General features: G+C 38.2%; 1 protein-coding gene across 2 annotated transcripts in view; it reads right to left on the reverse strand.

Moving 5' to 3' along the window:
• The window catches only part of LOC131050086 (serine/threonine-protein kinase VIK), a 244,225-nt gene that overhangs the window by 167,376 nt on the left and 57,294 nt on the right, over positions 1–19,555 (reverse strand). For both annotated transcript variants that reach the window (XM_057984223.2, XM_057984222.2), the window contains exon 3: positions 2,961–3,035. In XM_057984223.2, coding sequence (XP_057840206.2) covers positions 2,961–3,035 — 75 coding nt within the window. The remainder of the gene's footprint in view (positions 1–2,960; positions 3,036–19,555) is intronic.

Consider the following 19,555-nt stretch of genomic DNA (forward strand, 5'->3'; position numbering starts at 1 on the left):
AAGGCACAAAATCAGCAAAAACCATATGCAGATCAGAAGCGAGTTGAGCGGTCATTTGATGTAGGTGACATGGTGTATTTGATGTTGCAACCATACAAGCAATCCACACTTAAGAAGAGTGGTGCGGAGAAGCTCAAGCCGCGCTATTATGGGCCATTCAGGATTGTTAGGAGAGTTGGAGAGGTGGCCTATGAGCTTTAGCTACCTGCAGGTGCTAAGGTACAAAATGTTTTTCATGTATCACGCCTTAAAAAAGCAATTGGATATCACGTTGTACCTTCCACAATGCTGCCTCCTCTTGATGAAGAGGGGAAATTGATATTACTACCTAAGGCCATCATTGATTCCAAGGAGCACAAGCTAAGGAATAGAGTCATCAAGGAATATTTGGTGAAATGGAAAGATTTGCCAATTGAGGATGCTACTTGGGAGAGAGAGGCTATTTTGCAGCATCCAGTATTGAGATTGCTTGAGGACAAGCAATTTCAGGGAGGGAGGATTGTAATGTCCCATTCTCATTAGTTCGCAGGTATTCACGGGATTGGCCTATCACTTGACCCTCGTAGGCCAAGAGGATTGATTAGGGGGTCAATTTGCAATGATTTACGGCTTTACATTTCATGTATACTTGGTCTTATGGCAAAATAAGGAGATTACAAGTATTGTGAGACATGTGCACTTTAATTATAATATAATAATATTTTTAAAAGTGCAATTAAATTAATGTGTAATAAAATAATAATGAAGTGTACCTACAGAATAAGAAGAGAATCTTCTAGAAGGAATCACATGATTGGATATGAAAATAATAAATAGAGTAAGGTGATTCATTGTTGGGCATCAGCTGTTGTGAATATCTCTTCTTGTGTAGACTTGTGGAGCCAAAGGGTATTCTGTGGACAATCATTTGGAAATGAAAACTCCCGATGGTTAGCATAACTGAGGAGGTGAGAGATCTTCCGAGGGGTTGCTATTGTGAGAGGGAGACATATCAGTCTTCCTAAGTGTGCCTATCAAGTTTGTTGTATGCCATGGTGGATGAGTTTGTTGAATCTTCAGATTGGCAGATTTAGTGTCCATTGCATATTGATTTTGGGTAGAAAGGATAGTCGATCTCATTGGAGGAGCATTTGGGGGTAAATTGTGTGCTTGCTGATCATATATAAGGTTTGAAGGAAAGTCGAGCTGCTTACCCCAAACCCACGATTTTACTCATTCCTCTACATTGGAGCATCAAATCCCACTTTTGAGGCCAACGATATTCTCAGATGTAAAAGGCGATTCTTATTGAAGACATTGGGAGGAGATATTGTGGACAAATCAGTGATTAATCAGTCAATCAGAAATCATACCAGTCAGCTCTCATCATTCGATTTTGTTCATATCTCTACAATTTGGCATCAACTCATAAATAAGGACAGCGCTGTGCTTAAGGAGGAAGGGCGATCATTTTGGAGGAGGTTCAAAGGGCTTGCAGCTGTCATACATCAATTTATCAGACCACATTTGCAGCAGCAGGGGCGATTTTTCTAAGGAGGTCTAATTCATTCATTGGAGGCTCCCTATCACATGTTATTGCTTGCTTCTTCAAGACAATTAATTCCAGGTTCTTTTGGCCTTATTATTTCATTATAATTTCAGACTGAATGTATAGGTTAGATGCAGTCATTTGTCTTCAGAAAGTCTGAAAAGTGGTCCTTAATAGTAATCCATGTATATGATCTTATTGCTGCCAATGTAATGTCCTATTTGATATTTAAATGAAATAAAGAAGAAAGGAGTTTTGATCTGCATCTACATTCATGATTATCTGAGGGTGTATTACAATTGTTTGTCATAATGTCAGTTTGCTGTTAGTTATGAATTTTGGACCTAGATTCATATATATCATCAATAGATAGTTGCATACGCATCTCTAGTTAACTATAGGTCAAGGAGAGTCATTTAGAAGTTGATTATTCATAAGATATTCATGTGTAATGATCTTCATTACAAACTAAAAACTCTGTCAGCATAACACACAAATCTCAGAACAGCATAACATGCAGTTTGGACAGAAAATATTCCTTGTTCTCAGTCATTATAGTAAACGGGATATTGCAATTATGAACCTAATTAAAAGGAATAATGATTAAAGATGAGATCTTTGTAGGAATGGGAAATACAATTTTTCTGCAACCTTTGTTTGATGCACTTTATTAAGTATATATTTAAAAAGATGAAGAACTAATGCCAACAACCTTGTGCATAAATGTGTATATATGGAAGAAGGTTGTTCTGATTCTTCTTGGAGTTAGTGTTCATCTAATTCTCCCCAAAACAAGGTCAAAATAAAACATCGTGTAATTTAAACTATCACACAACACTCTAAGCAATGTACTCCAAAAGTGCATGTTAATCCATCTAAAATAATCTAGAGAAAGGGGAAACCAAAGGAGTGCAATATGTAAGGGATCATGTACAAGGTCAAATTGAAGAACTATCTCCCATTTTGATAAACACCTAGTAACTATACATCTAACTAATACTTATGACCTAAGAAGGCTCTCATTAATGACTTATTAATACCAACAAAAGAAACAATTACCAACCACACCCAAAATACAAAGCACAATATAATCGATAATAAAAATAGTTGCCAGCAAATGACAAACATATAGTCGAATTCTTAAAAATAGGATAGATGTAATCTTATAAAATATTAAGTGTTGTCAAATGTATTGCATCACAAGAGGATGTTATAATCCATCAATAACTTATTCTATCTCTAACATTTATTGATTTGTAATTACAATACAAATTTCCTTACATGAGAGTATGATTGCACTGAACCTAACCACTACACCTCATGGCAAAATGGAACTCAATATAATTTAGTATTTATTTCAAAATAAATAACTCCTTTATATCTTATGTTTCAAGCATTGTATTTAAGGGATATCAAAGTAAAGGATATGTACCGATTCTAAACCCCCTCTTGCTTTAAGAATATCGCAAATGTCCTTGTGGTTACATCGGCGAGCATTTGAAAGTGGCTGCCAATTTACTCAATGAAATTAATATAGTAGTCACAACCATTTCAAATAACCTTTAAGAACCCAAAAAAACAGTCCAAGAGACATGCAATAAATCATTTAAAAGAAATGCATCTAAAAAATGACATAAAATTGAAGAATACATTATTGATGCTATAAAAATAATGAATGGGTTATTCTAGGTGTAAGCAATGGCAATTACCCAATAACAAGGAGTTGCATTCAAGTCAGTTCTTTGTTTAGGTGATGGCTATAAGTTTTCATATAAAATAGTTAAAGATTTGTCATCAAACATATGCTAATATATCTAAAGCACAAGCATTAGAAGCCAATGATATCAAGAATTTGTCAAGTGAATATTTCTTTCTTTGTTAGTATCCATAATTTAATATTTTTAAATTACCTTAAGTTTGCAACAAAATTTTAATTACAAATGATGACATATTTACTTATTAATATTTTAATTGTTATTTTTTTATATTTTATTTTGTAGTTTTGGTGTTTATCAAAATGGGAGATAGTACAAGGTCAAATTCATGCGTTAAGTTGGAAAAAGACCAAAAAAAAAACAGTTTTAAATGCTTTTTCAAATCCGTTTTTTTTGGTTAATTATCTCCTATCCCTAAAAGTGAACTTCATTTCATTCATTTGCAAAAATAGGAGTAAACTGAGTTGGGAAGAAAAACAAGGGTGCATAGAAAAAAAACCAGCAAGGAGGAAGCTCAAGTTTTCTTCAATTTGTCACATTGGAGCTGCATTGGGTTTGGATTTGGTGCATTAAGAGTTGGATAGGAAGAGTTTGCAGCTCATTTCAAGCTTGTTGTAAGAAGTAAGATTGTTTTTTTGAAAATTAATTTGTTTCTTGTATGCAAAAATTCCATTTTCTATTCATTTATTTTGAAAGTTTTACATTTTCTTTCAAAATCTTTTGTATGTTTGTATGTAGCATGTAGTATGTAGTTGTAGTGTTGTACTATGTAGGGTTTGTAAATTTTTTTTTTAAAAAGTAGGGTTTGACAAACCCTACTTTAGTTTTTTTGAATGTATGTATTAATTTTATTTTGTATTTGTAATGTTTTATTGCAGCAAACTTCACTTTATTATTTGCCTCAACTTCAAGTTTCACAAAACTATCCTAAAATGTCTACTTCAGCTTCTAGACCCCCCATTAGAAAGGACCCTGCTTGTAAATATCATGAGGATTTTCCAGGGCAAGGAAAGGGGCAAACAAAATGTATGTTTTGCAAAACAATATTCCATGGAGGTATATATAGGTTAAAATACCATATTGTTGGTGTGTGTGGACATGATGCCAAACCATGCCTAAAAGAAGTCCCTGAGGTCATACGTGAATGTTAAGTAATGGTTGAGGAGATTGAAAGGAAAAAGAAACAAAAGGAAGATCGAGCGGCCATTGGGAGAGACAATTTTTGGAAGAGCGACATAGTTAGGTTGTGTTGGAGGCCCTTCTTCCTTACCTCCATATCGTCCCACTCAGTTTGCTACTGTTGGTGCTTTCGTTTTTGCTTCTATTTCTATAAGTGGCGGTGCTACCGCCACTTCTCATGCTCCTACCACTAGTAGTTGTAGTGGGAGTGTTAACATTGGACCTAGGATTCGTAAATCTAGGTTGGATTCCTTCTTTGTGCCTCGCACTACTCCTGGGTCCCAACCGTCGCTTGAGGGCATGGATTGGAACAAGGAGGTCCATGATGCTGCTAAAATGGCAGTTGGCAGGTTTTGGAGCTACAGCTGTATTCCATTCTTTGTAGCTAGGTGAATGTTTTACTAATTTTTATGTTTGATAACTTTGATTGTTTTAATTTTTATACTTAACTTATCTCATTAAATTTTTATACTTAACTTATCTCATTGAGTTTCTTTGCGACAGGTCTCCTTATTGGCAACAAATGGTTGATGCCATTACCATATGTGGGGCGGGTTCAAAGCCCCTAGTGAGAGTGATTTGAGGGGACCCATTTTGTCTCAAATGGTGGATGATGTGAAGAAGGATTTAGATGAACAACGCCAGATATGGAGCACTAAAGGTTGCACCATCATGACTGATGGTTGGACAGATAGGAGAAATAAACCTCTCCTTAATTTTCTTGTTTCTTCCACAGGTGATTGATTAATTTTAGTTTCATATAGTCTTTAATTTTTTATTTTTTATCTAATGGTTTATTGAATGATCATTGACCTAGCTTTATTTTTTTATTTCAGGGGGCACCGTTTTCATCAAGTCCATTGATGCCTCCGCCCATTGCAAGAATGCCACCTACCTATGTGAGCAGATAGATGAGGTGATTGAAGATGTGGGTGAGGAGAACGTGGTACAGGTGGTGACTGACAATGCAGCAAATTATGTTGCTGCGGGTAAACTTTTGATTACAAACTAATTTTGTTTGCAAATTAATTACTATCTTGTAGTTTGTACCTCCATTAATCACAATTTACAATGCAACAAATTATGTTGCTGCAGGTAGACTATTGATGGAGAGGCACCCATCTATAGTTTGGACTCCATGTGCTGCTCATTGCATTGACATCATGTTGGAGGATATTGGAAAAATCCCATGGGTCAAGAGATGTGTACAAAGGGCAAGAAATGTCTGCAAATTTGTATATAATCATTCACGGGTGTTGGCTCTTATGAGACAATACACAGAGCAGAAAGAGTTAGCTCGTCCAGGAATCACAAGATTTGCCACAAACTTCCTCACATTGCAGTCCATGCTTAGGTCTAAGTTTGCTTTGAGACGTATGATTGTTGGTGAGGAGCGGTCTTCCTCATCCTATGCTACCACCCTTGCAGGGAAAGATATGGCAGACTGCATTTTTGATGAGCAAGGCTTTTAGGTCCCTTGTGATGAGATAGTGAAGGTAATTTTTTTACAAATTCTACAATTTAACTTCATGTTTTATAACTTATTATATGTATTCTCTTATTTGCTCATTTTTCTAAATTACACAATATTTTCAATTTTGTAGTTTGTTAAGCCCTTGGTGGTTTTGTTGCGAGTTGCGGATGGAGATAACCCCACAATGAGCTATATATATGAGGGCATGGATAGGGCGAAGGAGGGCATCAGATTTGTCTATGGAGGAGATGAGAGCAAGTATGGTCCCATTTGGGAGATCATTGATAGGAGATGGAATCATCGGCTTCATAAGCCCATCCATGCAGCAGCCTATTATCTGAATCCGGCATTCCGTTTTATCCCTTCTTTCAAGGCTGATGTGGAGGTCCTTAATGGGCTATATGCAATCATGGAGAAGATGGGACCTGCTGGTACTTCTCAGATAGACCTTTTTCGAGAGCTACAGTTGTTCTCAGATGCACAAGGGGAGACCTTCTCTCGTCCTGTCGCCAAAGACAGTAGGACAACTATGATGCCAGGTAAAAATAAATTGTAAGGCTTAATTTTAGTTTTATTCAATACTATATTGTAACTTGTTAAATGAGTTCATGAGTGAGACTGATTTTATTTATTTTTCTCATTTCAAACTCAAATCATTGGTGGAACTTTTTTGGCCCAGAGAAACCAAATATTCAGAAGTTGGCCATTCGCATCTTGAGCCAACCATGCAGCGCATCAGGTTGTGAGCGCAATTGGAGTATGTTTGAGCACATACACTTCAAGAGGCGCAATAGATTATCTATGGAGAAGATGAATGATCTCGTCTTTGTTCACTACAACCTCCGCCTAAGAATGAGAAAGAATGCATTAGTTGACATGTCTCCTATCATTCTAGATGAGGTTGATCTTGAAGCAGAGTGGGCCAATGAGAATCAGACAACTCCTAGGACTCCTACAGTTGTATTTAGTGATGATGACATTGATTGGATCGACCAGGTAGATATAGAGGCTGAGGTTGTAGCCATGGCAGAGGAGCAGAGAGCACGAGCAGAGACAGGAAATACTGAGACTCAGAGTGACACAGTTGTTCCTGATGTTGGTGAGCATGGCATGGTGTCACGGGGAGCGACTATGGCTGTTGAATCATCCAGGACCTACTTTAAACGCCTTCACAGGGGGCCAGGGCGAGAGGGTGCACGGCCCTCTAAGCCATAGGCTTGTACACCTGTAGTTGTATTTAGTATTTACTATTTACTATTTACTTTTGGTATTTGTATGAAACATTTGATGATGATCATATGATGACATGGATTTTTTATTCCATGAGTTTTGTAATATTGTATACATTTGACAATATTTATATATCTATGTTTGTTATTTTCTTCAGCTACAATTTGCATTTATGCTTATGTGATTGATGTATACTTGTGTATGTAATCAAATGAGCCGAGTTTGATGATGTTTTTGTGTCTTTAAGGTGTATTCAATAAAGGGTGTCTCAAACAAGTTTTAAATCTTTAAAAATCTCTAAATTTCTTGAGTTTTTCACTTTCCCGAGTCTGGAGCCGAGTCTCGAGTCCGAGCCGAGTCCGAGTCCCGTTTCTTTGATCTATATAACACATTACATTATGTCCTATCAAGGTAACTGTTGTGACCATTTCACACATCGCCCCATTAGGATGGGGGGACCCCGTCTTTTTCTTGGGTTTCGCTTTCCCTTAGCTAGGCTTTTTTCTTTGCTTGCTAGGTGTTTTGAGTGAGTAAGTGGTCCCCTGGGCTGGGTAGATTAGGGTTTCCTTCAAAGCTGAGTGAAGCATGGTTTTAGGAAGTCATTTGTTTTCTGCCTTGAACCCTAGAGTTGTCTTGGAAGGGTTTTACCTTTCAAGAGAATGAGGATGGATAGATTGGGCAAAAGAGATGAAAGGTCTCAGGTCAGGGTAAGTCAGAGTCCTATTTTCCTCCAAGTCAAAGTCAATTAAGCAGAGTCAGTGGCTAAGGGGAGATTTAGGAGGCGATTTCAGGAATTGATGAGCAAATTCACTTGATGATGATTGAAGAAGTCTTGAAAATTTATATCCAAGGCAAGGAAAGGATGTTTGAGGTATGAAATGAGCTTAAGGATAGAAATCGCTCCTGACCCTTCCAAAGGGTCGAGGGCAAAATTCATATTTCCTCTGCTCTATCCCTTGTCTTGACCAAGTTAGAAACTTCTACTGCATGGTGTGGAAGACTGGGATGTCTATTTGCCTTAGGAAGGAAGTTTGAAGTAACATGAAAATTAGCCTGGAAGAGGAAATTCGCTCCTGACCCTTCTAAAGGGTCTAGAGCGAAATCCGCATTTGACCCTTTGTTTTTGCCCAAGGCATTGGAAAGGTCTTGTTTCAAGCTGACTAAGTGGCAAGTAGACATTATGGTGATAAAGGGAGGTGAATTTAACCAAGTTTGAAGGTGAATTGAGTAGGAAAGAGGTATGAAATCAACCTAAAACATGAATTTCTCTCCTGACCCTTCCAAAGGGTCCAGAGCGAAATTCTTTGAAGTCACTTTTTTCTCCTTGTTTGCACTAGAAACCTTGATTCCTTGGACATGGTAAGGGCGAATTGACACATTCTAGCCCTAGGAAGTGATTGAAGATGTTTGGAAATATGGTTTTTTGACCTAAGGCATGGATTTCACTCATGACCCTTCCAAAGGGTCTAGAGCGAAATCCACTTTGCCTCCACTTTGCTCAAGGATATGACCAAGATTAGTGACTTTTGATGCATAGTTGAGAAGGTTTTGATGCATATTTGCCTTGGAGAGGGGGTTTTAGACTTTGAGATGATGAAAATCAACCTGGGAGGAGAATTTTGCTCCTGACCCTTCCAAAGGGTCCAGAGCGAAATCCTCCATTTAGCCTTCTTTGTGGCCTTAAGACCTAGTTTAACCTTGCCTGGTGCCAGTTGGATGGTGGATTGTCTTGATTGCGATAGGAGGAAGTTGAATTAATCAATTTTGAAGGAGAATGAGATGAACCTAGGTGAGAAACTAGCCAAGAATAGGGATTTCGCTCCTGACCCTTCCAAAGGGTCCAGAGCGAAAATCCCCTTAAACCTCAATTTCTCACTTGTCAAGACCAAATTCCTAGTTTCTAAGGCATGTATGGAAGTGTTAGACATGTTTTTTGCCTTAAGGGAATGGCTAAAGGTGGAGGAGATGAAGGATTTTAGCCTAAAAATTGAATTTCGCTCCTGACCCTTCCAAAGGGTCCAAAGCAAAATTCTTGAAAGCACTTATTTTCTCCTTAGATAAGGTCAGGATCTTGGCATGGATGCAAGGAGAGTGATGTATGTTTGCCTCCCAAGGAAGATTGGAGTTGAAAAAATGAAAAATCAATCCTAAAACATGATTTTCGCTCCTGACCCTTCCAAAGTGTCCAGAGCGAGAATCTCAACAAACCTCATTTTCTTCCTTGTTTGATCAAATTTTTAATATTCAAGGCATATTGGAAGAAGGATGAATATGTTCTTTCCTTAGGGAATGTTTGAAAAGCGATGGAAAGTGGAGATTTTGTCCTAGAAAAGTAAATTCGCTCCTGACCCTTCCAAAGGGTCCAGAGCGAAATTTCACTAAAACCACCTTTTTTCTCAAGTTTATGCTAAGGAAAGTATAGATCAAGGTGAGTTGAGATTTGAGAGATCTTTAGGCATGGCTTTGACTTGTTGATAATCTTCAAACTTGAAGGAATTGAGCAAAACCAAGAATTTCGCTCCTAACCCTTCCAAAGGGTCCAGAGCGAAATTCCTAAAATCACCTATTTTCCTTGCAGGTCAAGACAAACTTTTGGTTTTTGTGGCTTAGATGGGCATTAGGAGGGGTGTTCTTGCCTAATGAAGTTGATTAAGGTTGAAAGGATGAAGAAAGAAGCTCAAAACAAGATTTTCGCTCCTGACCCTTCCAAAGGGTCCAGAGCGAAAACCCTAAAATCCATCCTATCATCCAAGATTTGTGCCAAGCCAGGCCTTGGCCAAGGTGAGAAAAGCCCTTAAGATTGCCTTTGAGAGATTTTTGACCATCAAAAATATAAATTTTGAGCCAAGACTTGAATTTCGCTCCTGACCCTTCCAAAGGGTCCAGAGCGAAATTCTGGATAGGTCATGTCCCTGGCTAGGTGTTTGAGCGAATTTTCCTTTTCAAGGATTTTGAGAATCAATCAAATGTTGCCAAGTTGAGAAATGGATTCAAAATAGGAAGTCTAGAAGGAGCAAAGTGAAAGAAATGGAGTTGAGTGAGGATAAACAAGCAAAACATGAATTTCGCTCCTGACCCTTCCAAAGCGTCCAGAGCGAAAATTCCTCAAACCACCTATTTCCTCCTTGTGTCAAGTCAAGACTTTGATCCCTAGAGCTTGGTCTAGAGTTGGAATGATGTTACTTTGCCCTGCAAGACATATTGAAGTGAAGGAGATGAAGAATTAAGCCTAAAAATTGAATTTCGAATTCATAAAATGTCATGTTTCCTCCAAGATTGTGTTGAGCCAAGCCAGTGATCAAGGTGGATTGACCTTAGAGATTGCCTTAGAAGAGATTGTGAATGAAAAAGGGGTGAATTTTGACCTAAAAGATGAATTTCGCTCCTAACCCTTCCAAAGGGTCCAGAGCGAAATTCTCATAATCACCTAATTCACCCTTGGTAGAAGCTAAAAAGTTGAATCCCTAGGCTTTGTTGAGCTAAAACTAGCATATGCTCGCCTTCAAGAGAAATTTGGAGTGAAAGAATAAGGCAATTGAGACCTAATAAAGGAAATCTCTCCTGACCCTTCCAAAGGGTCCAGAGCGAAATCCTTGGAGATGCCTATTCTTCACCTTGTTTGGACTAAGACAAGGGCAAGTTGCAAAGACATGACAACAAGAACATGAAGTGGTGGTAAGTCAAGGTTGAGAAGGTCTTGATAGATGGAGTAAATGTAACTAAGTGAGATAGTCAAGCAAGCCTCCTTGGGGTGATTAAAGCCTTCCTCATAACATGAGCATTCTAGTGCCTATGAAGAGAATGTGCCTTCATCAAACTTTAAAAATAAACTCTAGCATCCACTAGGCTTATCTATATCTTCTCACTAAATTGCTAATCAAACCTCATTTATGGGAGTAAGGCAAATTCGCATGAGCTTAGGCGCTTATAAAATTGATTAATTAATTTCTTCTAAGCCTTAAAATTAAAAAAATCACTTTGGCACCCAAAACCTTTTTTAGTCTTATTACTAAGTCGGCCTTGCTTTAAAGTGGTTTTATTTTATTTTTTTACACATTTATTAAGTTGGCCTAGTAGTAAAATGATGGGAGCGCCCTATAAAGGAGAGGTGTATTTTGTAAATTTTTAAATCATTCATTCATTCTCTCCTATGCGAATTTGAAGAGCAAAATTGGAAGTGCGAATTTCAGCAGGTTTTGGCGAATTTCTTGCTTGAAGGCTGATTAAAGGCTGGCTGGAGGCTGATTGAAGGCTAAGTCACCAAGAGAAGAATCTGAAATTCAGATCAAGGACCTTTCGTCCAGCAAATCTCCATTTTCCTTTATCTATTTTTTCAAGTTTGATAGCTAAAAATCAAGGAAAAGGTATGTACAATCAGATTTTTGAAAGCATGTTGAAGATTTGATTTAATTTGCTATATCAATCCTTTGTGAGGTTAAGTCTTTCATAATTTGATTTAATTCATAAGTAATATCAATTTGAAAATTCATAATTCTAAGGGTTTATCATACTATTTTCAAATTGTAATCTATCATTTCCTTGAAAGGTCTCAAATCTCCTATCTTGAGATATTATACTTAAAACCTAACTTAAGCCTTTTTTTGTAGGTACCAAATGACGACCCCCAAGGCCAGTGGATCCACTACCCGGCAGGCTCTCATCAAAGAAGATCAGAAGAACGATGATTTGGAGACCAGGATCGTATCCAAGTGGAGCAATATCGGAGACACCAATCTAGGAAACTTCAATGTGAAGAAGTTTCGAGAAGCGCCCTACATCAGCAAGCCGTCACCCGTAGCCAAGAAGATAATTGAGAGTGGCATCGTCAAGGCCACAAGATTTCCTCCTGCAGTCAAATGTCACGAGCTCATGATTGAATGTGCCCAGCACTATGACTCACATTCAAGGACGATCGTAGCCGAGGATGGAACTGTCTTAGCCTATCTTTCAGAAGAAGCTATAAGTGAAGCCTTTCATCTCTCGAAGCCGAGAGACATGATCTACAAAAGCTTGGAAGGATTTAGATCTATCTACGAAGACGATGTTGATACCTGTCTGAACTTCATCAACAAGAAATGGTTGCTCAAGAGTAGGCCTCGCTTGAACAAGATACCCAATACGCCACACAGAATTGATTTCCAAGAAGAATTCAGGGACTTGATAACCATGCTCAATCAGGTTATTGGTGCCTCTCAAGCCTTCTTCTTCGACAAGTGGATGTTCTTCTTCATACAAGTGATCATCCAAGGAAAAGGAATGCTCAATTGGGCTAGAATCATTAGCAACAACCTAGACGTGCTGCTGAGGAAGCTAGCCCCTACCAAGACTTTCCACATGAGTTCATATGTTATACATTCCTTAGTCAGAAGTTTTGAGTATGCAGGGCTACCACACAGAGGAGTTGTTGGGAGAGGACCCGGAGAAATAAGAGTTTGTGATTCTTACGTTCAACTACATCATCCACCAAGGAATGACTACAAGCTAATCAATGACACCTTCACGATGTATATCACCAGGACATTGCAAGGAGGGATTCACCATCGACTGTCTACCGAGGCACAGGAGCTCATGAAGAAACATGGTGCGTGGTTCATTCAGTTTCCAAAATTCACCTACATCAAGGTCCATGGATGCCCTTCACCTCCCTACATGTTGCCAAGGTATCCTACAGACAAAATAATATTACTTGAGGTGACTAGACAGTTGGCAGCTTATGCTAGAGCATCAAGACATGAGCATGAAATGGAATCCCCGTACCCATTCTACTAGGGAATTCAATTGAAGTGTGTCCTAATTCTCAAGCCGCGAAGGATGCAGAGGAGTTATCTCTATATTCATTCACATCCTTTGCCTCAAGGGAGAATTTCGACCCGCATGGTCACATGGAAGAGATAGTTGGGAAGAAATACAAGCATAAGTTTCAAGTAGAAGACTTCTGGATGAATATTCAAGATGATATAGAAGTGAAAAGAAAGATGCATTCTAGATTACCCTTGGATCTCATCAGGAAATGTAAGGTTTACAGAGTAGTCGATCAAGCCCAGGATAGTGGTAGATATCTCCAATCATCCTATGAGAAGGAAGATAAAGAAGTGAAGATAGATTGGAATGAGCTAGAGGTTTCGGACCTAAGAGCATTAATGGCTCTTGTGTTGAATTGCACTCACAGATGGGTTGACGTACAACATCAAAAATTAAAAGAAAAAAATGTAGCCATGACATTCACCTTGGAAACAAGAACAGAAGAAGGAGAAGCAAGTGTGAGTGAGAATGCTTCTCATTCTAAGGGATCAAAGAGAAAAGAAGGACCTAAGAAGAAAGAACCTTCCAAGAAGAAACAAAAAGTGAATCCTGATCGTCCACCGAGTACATCTTCTAGGCATGAAAAGGAAATAAGTCAAAGAGAAGATCAAAGACAAATAGTGTATGAAATTGATGAGTCTATGGAATCCATGGTGCAGAATGATAAACAAGGTAAAGGACAAACACCACACCATTCATCGAGTCAATCTCTCCCGGTTGATGCTAATGAACAACAAGAAGAAAGGAATGATGATGAAGTAACATCTCCTTTCAGAGAAGATAGACCTCTGCCTAAGGAAATACAATTGAGGGAAAGAAAGTCTTCTATTCCAGATTGGCTAAAAGAAAGGCTGACAAGGGTAGTTGTGGTTGAAGAGGAAGAACAAGTATTCGACTTAGAAAGTCTCATAGGAAATTCCCATGAAGAGATCGAAAAGAGGAAGGCTACAAAGATGTCAAAAGTAATTAGAGATGATGCAGGATCCAGAAAGGTACAGGTAGCCACACCAGTGGTAGACAAGTATGAGGATGAGATTCTTGCAGAGGAATATGATCTAGAGACATTTGATCTTGGTCCGCTTACCTCCGAGCAAGCCATCGAAGAAGCAACTGATTCAGTGAGAGCACTTAATGACAAACTCAAAGAAGAAATGGAAAAGAATAAGAAGCTAGAAAGGGAGGTCAGTGCTTGGAGGAATTATTTTGGCCACCTTAACCAACCTTTAAGGCGACAGGATCCAGCAATATCTCCTATGCATGCACTTCCTCCTGAATCAATAAATGAGGCAGAAAGGATGAAGAACTTGGCCCAACTCATGAGTTCTTGGATTGATGAATCTTACAAGGTAGCCATTGAATTTGTAACAAGAATGATGAAGACAGTTCATCGGGCTATCCAAGTCCTTGAGATTATTCATAATCTATTGATAACTGTAGATGCATTCACTCACTCTAGAGACGTCGTCATCTCGGTCTTGCAAGTGATAAGAAGGACATCAAGGCAGATCTTGGCACAAGAGAAGATAATGGAAGGAGGAACCCATAATCTTCTGCAGTGGTCAACTTTGCTCCAAATGAAGGAAGTTCTTTTCGAAGATATTCATACCAGATGCAGCCGAGTTGAAGGCACCATCCACCCTATTTAGGATAAGCTATTTGATGTATTGTGTACAATCCTTGACAGAAGGATAGAAATCGAGAGAGATGTAGATATCCAAGAATTGGAAGACAGGATCAAGATTATTTTTTGCAAAGAGAAGAACATGGTGACAGAAAAGAAGCGAGATCAGATGTATGCTATTATCTTCCTGATTGAGAAGACAAAAGAGCTAGAGCCTGGATGGGAGATGACTCTTCTCGCAACTTTTGATCAAGTCCTTCACTTGGAAGAACGAATGAAGAACCTGCCTGAAATTCCCATTGCTGAGATTGAGGGAATTACGTCCAGATTCATTGAATATGCCAGAAAAGAGCATAGGAAAGGGAACAAAATTCTAGATGAAAAGTTGTTATAAGATGATGTGGCAACTTTATTCCCATTGTGCTATGTTTCCTCGTTATTTGTGCCAATTTCTATTGGCTATGGATTGATAATGTTTATCTAAATGGGGTCTTTTTTGTAACAAACCCTAATTAGGGTTTAGGTGTCAAAATCTCAGTCGTTGATCTTCTTTAGATCCAAGCCATCCATTGTATTTGAGAGTGCTATTTAAGCCCTCACTCATTTCATTTTAAAGAGTTAGAAGAGTTAGAGAAAAGAGAAATAAGTTTACTATTGTTAACAGTAGAGAAATAAGTAGTGAAGAGAGAAAGTTGAACAATTGTTGTTTTATTTGGCTATGAGATCAATGAAATATTGAAGTTATGGTGTTTTATTGCAATCCTTGTGGCTATTTTCATGGTTGTTTATCTTCTTGAATCACTCTTACTAGAGATAGCATTTAAGTTTTAAGATTGAAGGATGAATGTTGTGTTTGATCTTTGGTAAAACTCATAATCCAAACCACTAGCTCCTTACTGATTGTAAGTACGCCCTATATGGTCAACTGGAGACATTAAGGTTGTTCAAAAGTTCAATCATTATTGGAGACATTTGATATGTATCTTAGTGATAGTATCTATCCCATTGATGATTTGAAAATCATTGAATCCCCTTAGAAGATCGCACCAATTCCAGTGGAGTTGTAATCTTTTGGCAATACTGAAATTGGTAGAGTTTTATCAAGACTAGTCCTCATTGAGTCATTCTTAGGATTAGTTTAGTCTCATCTCCTTAAAACCATTATCTTTTGCCCTTTTTTGAAACATCAGTTAGTATTAGGAGAATCCAGTTTCCTCATTGAAAAGTAGTTGCACGAACAAGCTTTCCCTAAAAGTACGTAAGGCCCCTTGTAAAACAGCAAACACAACGACCACTGGTGCTTATCCACGAGTAGAGAACCTACATAACAAAACCTTGAAGTTTCTCTGATTGATCCTTTTTGCGATATCTTCAGCATTCGTGAACTTTATTCAAGAGAGGATAAGGTACCTTTAGGTATTTTATTCTGTGTTTGGTCGTGTACAAAAGACAAATCAACAGTAACCAAAGAAAGCATATAAAAAAAACTAAACTTACTATGTTGGTATATAAACATAAACCACACTATGTTAGTGACCAAAATATGATAAGACTGCGATGAAGACCATCACCAAGTCATATCTAGAAGGATAGGTCTTCCATAACATTCATTAAAATTTCTTGTTGGAATACTTCACCCACTAATTTGGGATTCCATGGTAATGGAAATCAACACCCAGTTGAGCATATATCAGATCTCGCAATAGTATGTACAATATTGAGAGTAGCACATGAAGATGCTATAGTTCATTTGTGAAGAAGTAGGTAGGGAATGCGGAGGAGTGGTTCCACCATCTTGAGCCTCATTGCATTACAAGTTTGGAGGCCATGAGCAAAAAGTTAATTGCAATATTAATCCAACTAGAGATAGCCATATTTTATTCATCCAACTCTCAACTTCCAAGATGGAATATATAGAAAATTTGTTGCAAGATTTAATCATCGAATAACAAGAATATGGAATTACTCCAAATCCATCCCTACAAATCCTTTTGAGTAGTTTCATAAATGCCTACCATTTGAAATCACTTTCTTTCTCAAATCAAGACATGAGACTAAATTAGAAAAGGCCCAACAACATGCTATTGAGTTAGAGCATAATATGGCCACTCTTAGGAAAATGCATAAAGATTCAATCAACTCACAAAAAATACTGAGAGGGGGGATGAATTGGTATTTGAAACTTTTAAACATATGAAACCACATAAAACAGAGAATAGTAGTAGAGAGAGAAAACATCAAAACAAAAACACCAAATTTTTCGTGGAAAACCCTTTCCGGTAAAAAACCACAACAGATCAATAGCTTTCATTAAACAAATGGGCACCAACCCAAATTACATAAGTGAGCACCAACCCTCTTTGAAGCACCAACTTTGTTCAGCTGAAGAACCGACTTTAGTTTCCACACAAACTCAAAAATGTACAAAACCCTGAAAGCAAATCTTGACCACTTGTAGCCAACACGCTCCAATGCAAAGAATTAGCCACTTCTCTTGTAGAAGAACAAAATTTTAAAACTCAGACTCGCCAAGAACTCGGCAAACCAAAAATTTGGACTCGGACTCGTGAAAGACTCGCGAAAGACTCGACGAAAAAAAAACTGTAGTTTTACAAAAAAACATAAAGAAATTAATGCATTTAGAAAACATAAGAGCCATAATTGAAACATTACACGTCATATGATCTACAAACATGCAATATTTGAAATTTCATCATTCATACTCAGTTTCAACTCTAAAATGTACAATAGCAGCATAAGTTTATAAATGTTAACAAAATTACATATAATGATATGTCCAACTCCAAATGTGAAAAACAACAATGAACAAACCAAAGAGAAGACTACGTCTTCTTCTTTGTATTTCTCCTAATATAGCTCAATTTTTCAGGCCTTGAGCTAGAAGTAGTAGCAGTGGGTGTTGTGGTTTCTAAATGGTGAGATGATTCTTCTTCAAAGTCAAAGTCCTCATCCTCGTCCTCATCTTTGTCCTCATCTTCATCCTCCATTTCATCCAATCTTTCTCCTTATGCATCTTGTGTTGCTCCTCTCTCTATTTCTGCAATTTCTTCTTCGATAAGGAGGACATCATCACCATCATTTTGTTCATTCACGGTCCAATCACCATATGGATCAATTTCATCCAAGTCGATGGCCTCATGTAAAACACCCTCCACCTGTCTAACTCGAAGGCGAAGGTTGTACCGAACAAAGACTAGATCATTTAGCCGTTTTTGTGTCAATCTATTTCTCTTCTTTGTGTGAATGCTCTCAAATACACTCCAATTTCATTCACACCTAGAAGCACTGCATGGCTGAGACAAAACACGGATGGCTATCTTTTGAAGATTAGACATGCCAGCACCATAATTCTCCCACCATAAATCAACAAAAAACATTTAGAAATATTAGAATTGGGAAAAAAGTGTAACAATCAAGTTTGTAGTTTTTTTCTTGTAGTATTGAACTAAGTTACTAAATTTTTTACCTAGTTGTTGTTTTCCTCTCCTATCAATTGCTAGTTGTTTTTGTAGTTACTAACTTGCTGCAAGGAACCTGATAAGGGGCCCTCCTTCTAGCGCCAATTCTGTTGAGCACGGAGGAGGGTAAAAAAGCTATAAGGTTACTCCTCACAAATACAGACTGATATGATCTAGATTTAGTTGTTTAGACATTAATCATACCAGCTCTCCTTCTAGCACCAATTCTATTGACGTGGCTAAAATCACATTGCAACTACTCCATCTAGCCAACGCAGAATAGAATGTACTCACTGAGTATCCTATCCTCTCTTGAGATAAGGAAATCCCTAATGTCGTTCCAATTGATCAATGGGGATGACCTCAACGTTTCGGTTGTCAGGTCTTGACTGCAGGATAGCTCAGTGATTGATGTGATTTGCTGGGAGCACAAGGGGACTTACGTTTTGCAACAAGCTGGTCTGCTGCGATTTTCGAACTACGAAATAAAATCAAAAGGGAAGGGTTCAGGAAGCCTAAGGACAAGGATAACTGATGCAACAGGTAGACAGATTTCGATAAACTAGTTCTTGTTTCGTCAGAGATACCCTCACAACTAGACAAAAACGGTGCAAGCTCCAAGGGATGAGGGATTTTCAGACCGGAGACACTTGTTTTAGGCACCCAATTTTGGGCCAGCCTAAGACGAGTACTTGCAGTTGAACTAAGCACAGTTTGGGTTCAAACTAACCATGCACAGTGACCTACAATCAGCAGACCCCCAATGGTATGAACCAGAAATGCATCAAATACCCCTGTACACTTCACCATTAAAATCCCTGCACTCTAAAATTAACCAGCTCAAAGAAAACATGCAAACAGACTAAAACAGACACAACAAACACCATATTTCAATGTTCATATATTTTCTTCAACTGCCATTACAACAATTTATGCAGCATCTCTATGCTATTCCTAAAATCTAACCTATTCTAACTTCTTAAATCTAACTACAAAATTCTAACCAACAAAATTCTAACCCTTTACAAAAGAAAGGCCTCTGCCTTTTATGGATTTTACAATTTTGAATCGAAGGACAGGATTGACTGCATCCAAGGGTTGCAACCTTCCATCCAGAAGCTGGCAGCCTTAACCCATGCCCATTAAACTCTCAGTCATCTATCCAACCACTATCTCAACTACCTGCAACTGTCTGGATTCAATTTGAGTCTATCCGGTAGTTGGACATAACTGTCCACAACTAACCTGTTTCCCCTTTGTTTCAAAATATCTTGAGTGGGGCCCTGTTGTGACCATTTCACACATCGCCCCATTAGAATGGGGACCCCCTTTTCTTTTTTTGCCTTAGGTTTTGTTTTCTCTTTGCTTGTTTTTCTCTCTGCTTTTATGGTTTTGAGTGAGTGAGTGGTCTGCCTGGGCTGGCTGGATTAGGGCTAAACCTTGGAAGCTCGTTTTTAGGGTTTCGTTCAAGCTAAGTCTAGCCAAATTTTGGGGAGTTGTTAGTCATCTGCCTGAAGATTCAAGATT

Source organism: Cryptomeria japonica, chromosome 8, assembly GCF_030272615.1.
Source record: "Cryptomeria japonica chromosome 8, Sugi_1.0, whole genome shotgun sequence".
NCBI classification, from domain to species: Eukaryota; Viridiplantae; Streptophyta; class Pinopsida; order Cupressales; family Cupressaceae; genus Cryptomeria; species Cryptomeria japonica.